Source organism: Canis aureus, chromosome 27, assembly GCF_053574225.1.
Source record: "Canis aureus isolate CA01 chromosome 27, VMU_Caureus_v.1.0, whole genome shotgun sequence".
NCBI classification, from domain to species: domain Eukaryota; kingdom Metazoa; phylum Chordata; class Mammalia; order Carnivora; family Canidae; genus Canis; species Canis aureus.
In genome coordinates, this window is record NC_135637.1 from 12861444 (window position 1) to 12867443 (window position 6000).

The following is a 6000-nucleotide window of genomic DNA, read 5'->3' on the forward strand; positions in this document are numbered from 1 at the left end:
ACCAGGGGCTAATCTGGTCCCCAGTGACACTGTTAACCAGTTTTGTAGTGGGGGCAGTTGAGGGTCGTGCAGGGTACCCACCTGTGACAACAGAAGTGATTGGAGGTCTTCCTGGTTTAATTTAATTTCTTTAGAGATGAGGAGCAAGGAGCAAGCCAGCTGAGCTGGACTCCTGGCTCCCAGGCCACTGCTGTAAGCTTGAGCAGATCCTTGTCTGTTAAGTGGAGAATGAAACCGTCATTGTGCTTCAGGAATTCAATGAGCTATAATAATACAAGCAGAACACTCAGCACTGTGTCGGGTACGTGGCAAATGCTCAGCAAATGGTAGTAGCTGTTAATAGCATTATTATTAAGGGTTGTTTGGGAGTAATCACTGTTTTTCTTTGCTTCTGCTTAGAGCAAGCAAGCTCGGCAGCCACCAAACAAAATGAAAAGCTGATTGAATATATGTCCAACCTGGCATGGGATTTTGCAGTCAAAGAAGGGTTCCGGGTTTTCAAAGAGATGCCTGCCACAAAACCACCAATGAGGATATAACTGCTGTGCCTGGGGTTCTCAGCAGGGCCTGTGACCAGCTCGAGTGTGGTAGGACCTCAGTGGTCAACTCAGCCCTCCTGTCTCTTCCCTGCTGATTGAATATCTCCATGGAAAGCAGCATGTTGCGAGTCAGTAAGACGACATTAACACAGCAGAACCTTAGCTCACTGACTGGATACATCTGTTACCCTCCTAGACAGGTAAAAGGAGGGCTGACTTGAATGATCTCTGGGACGCCTGCATGGCTCAGTCAGTTAAACATCTGCCTTCAGCTCAGGCGACGATCCCAGAGTCCTGGGATCGAGTTCCGCATCAGGCTCCTTGCTTAGGGAGGAGCCTGCTGCTCCCCGTGCTTGTGCTCTCTTTCTCTGACAAATAAATAAATAAAATCTTAAAAAAATAATAATGATCTTTGCTTTCCCTCATCATCAGGAAGAGCTAGCTCTAGATTACTCCATTTTCACTTCACTGCTCTTTCCGCGTTACTGTCCTGGATGGATAACTCCGCACAGGCAGAGGAACGCCACGTCTGTACTTCATGCCCTCTGGACACGTGGGCTTATTATTTTATGCACATTTGAAATATGTAAATTTGAAGCAGTGTGATATACAATGCATCAGTTAATAAAGTCTCTCTCTAAAAAACCCATCATGTTAAACCCCAAGGGCTAATGTCCACTGTACACTATTGCTGCTATTGATATGCAGTGACACCACTTTAGCTAATAATGGAAATTCCTCCTGCTCCTTGTCAGGATGAGTCTTGGCTTATGTTAGTTTTTAAGTTTTATTTGAGGTCTTCAGGAGTACACATTTTGCCTGTGATGCAGCCATCATCTATTTTTTAAGAAAATGGCATTACCATTTTTTTTTCTAGTTACAGACCTTTTGCAAAATAACCAAAGCTCAAACATGACAAGAGTAAAAGGAGGGGATCCCTGGGTGGCTCAGCAGTTTAGCGCCGCCTTCGGCCCAGGGCATGATCCCGGAGTCCAGGGATCGAGTCCCATGTCGGGCTCCCTGCATGGAGCCTGCTTCTCCCTCTGCCTGTGTCTCTGCCTCTCTCTCTCTCTCTCTCTCTCTTTCTCTCTGTGTCTCATGAATAAATAAAATCTTAAAAAAAAGAAAGTAAAAGGAGTTGATGACATAGAAAGACTTCTCTAAAATCCTCTGCTCCCTGAGATAATCACTGTCAACAGCTTGGTGTATTAGGCTGCCAGCTGCTTGTCTCTATTACATATTTACAAATTCCTGTGTGGTAATAGGATTGTTGTATACATTCGATTCTCTCACTTGCTTATTTAACTTAATGACATATCAGTGCCTGGAGATGGACCTTCCAGAGTTTTCACACTGTGGGTATGTAATTCGTCTACCTTCCCCTTGGCTGAGGGATGCTGTGGGTGTCTCATTTGGCAGGCTAGGCCATTCTGAATCAGTTAAGCAGCAAAGGACATTAGCTAGCTGCACGTAGCCAGGGAGGCTGAAGACCCAGCTTCAGAAGTCAAGGGAAAGCAGGCCACAGGGAGTGTGGCCAAGGCTGTCACAAGAGCAGCCAGCTGGGAGGTCTCCTCAGGAAGCTTCCTCAGGACTCTGACTCCTGAGTTTGAGAATTTTCAGCTGGTAGGGGGGCCAGGGAGCAGGCCCCAAGGCCATGCCTTCATTGCCTTAAAGCAGGGAGGAGGAGGGCATGTCTGGCCCCCTTCCCCTTCTGCAGTAGGAGACTCTGCCTTGATCTCATCAAAATGCATATAGTGCGGGAATCCTCCAGAATATGAAGGTGGTTTGGGATGCCTGAGTGGCTCAGTTGTTTAAGCGTCCAACCCTTGATCTCAGCTCAGCTCTTTTTTTTTTTTTAAGATTTTATTTATTTATTCATGAGAGACAGAGAGAGAGAGAGAGAGGCAGAGACACAGGCAGAGGGAAAAGCAGGCTCTATGCAGGGAGCCCGATGCGGGACCCGATCCTGGGACTCCAGGATCATGCCCTGTGCTGAAGGCAGGCACTAAACCACTGAGCCACCCAGGGATCCCCTCAGCTCAGGTCTTGATCACAAGGTTGTGAGTTCAGTACCACATTGCGCTCCATGTGGGCATGAAGTCTACTTAAAAAAAAAAAAAAAAGTGGTTTCAATCCTGTGCAAACAAGGTGCATTGAATGCTCTTACATACTTCTGTGTGTGTACATTTACTGTTTCTAGAACAGGACAAATTCTTTGAAGTAAAAATAGTGGTCCAAGAATGAGACCATTTAGTGTTTTAATAAAGACTGCCAAGTTTGTTTTTTAAAGATTTTTAAAATTTGAATCTCTACACCCAATGTGGGGCTCAAACTCACAGCCCGGAGATCAAGAGTCACACACTCCACCAACTGAGATAGCTAGGCACCCAACTATTACCAAGTTCTTTTTTTTTTTTTTTTTCTGTTGCCAAGTTCTGATCAAGAAGGTGCTAACACATGCCCAAGAATGTGTGTATTGCCCTTCCCACCACTGCTTCCCGCCAGTGCACTTCATTCCCACGCATGTGATGTAAGCCCGTCAAGGGCACAGAAGCATTGGCAAAGGAAACACTCAGGACGCCTGGGTGGGGCTCAGCAGTTGAGCGTCTGCCTTCAGCCCAGGGTGTGATCCTGGAGTCCTGGGATCGAGTCCCACATCGGGCTTCCTGCGTGGAGCCTGCTTCTCCCTGTGCCTGTGTCTCTGCCTCTCCCTCTCCCTCTCTCATGAATAAATTAATTTTTTAAAAAAGGAAAAGGGGTGGTGCGGCGGTTTGGTGCCTGCCTTTGGCCCAGGGCGTGATCCTGGAGACCCAGGATCGAATCCCACGTCGGGCTCCCGGTGCATGGAGCCTGCTTCTCTCTCTGCCTCCCCCTCTCTCTCTCTCTGTGACTATCATAAATGAATAAAAATAAAAAAAAAATAAAAAAATAAAAAAGGAAAAGGAAACACTCATGCAAACACCTCCAGACCCTAAAAGGAGTGCCAACGAAAAACCTAGATTAGAGATCCTTCTACTTCCAGTTATACCTGAATAGGAACATCATGATAATCAAGATTTGTGGGTAAAGCGGTGAAACTAGCTCGTGGCTTTTATCCCAAGTGTCATTACTCCCATAAATGGGAAGACATATTTGGCCATTCATGGTGCATTTCACAACTCCTGTGAGGTACACATTGTTAACTTTGGTTTAAAGGTGAGGAAACGGATTTGTCCAGGGACACGGCTAGGATTAACAGCATCTGGATTCCTGTCCAGATCTGGCTACAAATTCTGTGGGTCCCCCAACATGTACACAAGGACACGATTAGATCCATTTCCTTGTTCTGTTTCCTCAGAATCCCTTGCTTCTTACTTCTCCCGCCCCAGCCTACTTTATTTGTTCCAGTTAATCTGGCCTTTTGCTCCTTGGTCATTGCACTCTGAGCTAATGAGCTTAATACAACCAGACCAGTGCATGTACTGCTTCTGGAAGTATATCCTTAGACCAGGCCCAATATACACGTAGAAGTCAAGCCAGCTGGTGCCCTCCCAAGGAGAGGTGATGGTGATTATATTCATAATCACTAGCATTTAGTGCAGCCCAGCTGCTTCTCTGTGACACTTCATATTACATGTGTCATCACATTTCATCTTTACAGCAACCCAGTCAGGTGGGTGTTGCAGACACTGGTTGGATTTGAGCTGTCTAGGGTTTAGTCTCCTTTCTCAGTGGCAGCACCCCAGTTTCATTTGAGGGCACTCCTTTCCCCCTCTTTGAATATAGTGGCATAACTGTCAGGGTGCCAGCCCAGCCCTCCCTGGCCAAGAAGTGGGCACATGAGCCAAGCAAGGCCAGCCAGACTCTCTGGAATTCAGAAAGTGAAGAGTTCAAGAAGAAAAGTTGGTACTCACTGGCTCCCTAGCAGCACTGCTGAGCCTCCTATCCATGTGGTTCTCTAGGGCACCTGAGCTCCTGAGGACCTTTCCATTCAGTTCCTTTTTGCCTTTAGTTAGCAACAGTTGTACTACTGCTACAACTCGGTAGTCCTGACTGACAGGTGGGTAGTCATGTCCTGTTCCACATAGGAAGAGACTGGTCAAGTATATTGGCCCAGTATGACAGGAATGGCCCTAAACCGGGTGGGCCGACTAGTCAGAGTTACGTTTAGAAATCTGGGGTTACTTGTTGGAGGAATGAAGTTGCCCATCATAAAGGAAGCTATTTCAGGGATCTGCCTATGCACCATATCAAAGCAGCTGAGGCTGCAGCCACATGGATTGGGACCAGTTCCTATCAGGCACGCTAACAGATCCTTCAGTCTCCTACGTTCACAAAGCATGTTCTAGAAGATTCATTATAACTTTAGTAATGCCAACAATGGTGGAAGGTGGGATACATGGGTGTCTGGGATATGGAGATTGCAGGGAGTGAACTGATTATCACCATCTTGGCTAGGACTCGGCCACTCCAGGTTTCCTCAGGCTTATCCCACCCACAAAATCCAAAGGTTTTCTCTCCAGCCCAATGATGCTGACATCATTATTTTGGGCATCATTTCATTTCTGGCTATTTACTTTCTGCCTTCCAATCCCTTTCACTATTTTCCACAGGCCAAAGTACAAAAGAATCACCCACTGTAGTTCTTGGATGTGTTTTTCCTGGGAGAGGAGAAAGCCAAGGCTGAAGGACCATGGAAGCTTTGCCTACCCTTGGAGGCTGATCCTGAGCAGGACTGACCAATGTTGAGTGTGCACATCTGCGTGAACTTTGAGCATGTCTGTATGCTACTAACTTTCCTTCTTTAAGATATTCCTGAGCAGGGGCACCTGGGTAGCTCAGTGGTGAAGTGTCTGCCTTTGGCTCAGGTCATGAGGTCCTAGGATCAAGTCCCACATTGGGCTCCCCGCGTGGTGCCTGCTTCTCCCTCTGCCTGTGTCTCTGCCTCTCTCTGTGTGTCTCTCATGAATAAATAAATAAAATCTTTAAAAACAAAAAAGATTTTCACAAGCATACAAGGAGATTCTAGTCCTCTCCAAGGATGTCAGTCCCCATCCTGTGCTCACAGGCTTCCCCTGGCTCCATGGGCTGCAGGAACACTGATACAGACTTCAAGTGTTCATGAGGGAGGACAGCTTCGGGTGGCAGGCTGGAGCCAGAGCAAGAAAGCAGCTCAGGATGGGAGTCTTCCAGGGAACAAGGGAACACAGGAGCCAGGCGAGACTCAGGCCTAGCTGGCTTCTGTGAGTCTTCAGCCCTCCAGTTCCAGTTTATTTACTCTCAACAAAGGAGGTTCATGGCTGGGCTTCAGGAAAAACCTTCATGACAGTGTCAGAGGGCAATGCAGCTTGGAAGGAGCCCTGGCTCCACTTCCAGGGTATTTGAAATTTTGAATATGTACCTGGGAGTCACTGTTATGCCTTCGCTCCTTTTCAGATATTTAATTGGTCTGTTCCAGATTCAGGGAACATGGAGCTTCTAG

At 47.0% G+C, this 6000-nt stretch overlaps 1 protein-coding gene across 7 annotated transcripts in view; it reads left to right on the forward strand.

Moving 5' to 3' along the window:
• ACAD10 (acyl-CoA dehydrogenase family member 10) overlaps positions 1-5477 on the forward strand; it is a 46866-nt gene extending 41389 nt beyond the window's left edge. For 6 of the 7 annotated variants that reach the window (XM_077875657.1, XM_077875662.1, XM_077875656.1 and 3 more), the window contains one exon: positions 400-945. In XM_077875657.1, the coding sequence (XP_077731783.1) occupies positions 400-539 (140 nt within the window). In that variant the 3' untranslated portion in view covers positions 540-945. Of the gene's footprint in view, positions 1-399; positions 946-5131 lie in introns of those variants that run through there. The other variant, XM_077875659.1, reaches the window with a different exon arrangement.
• Positions 5478-6000: the final 523 nt, after the last annotated feature.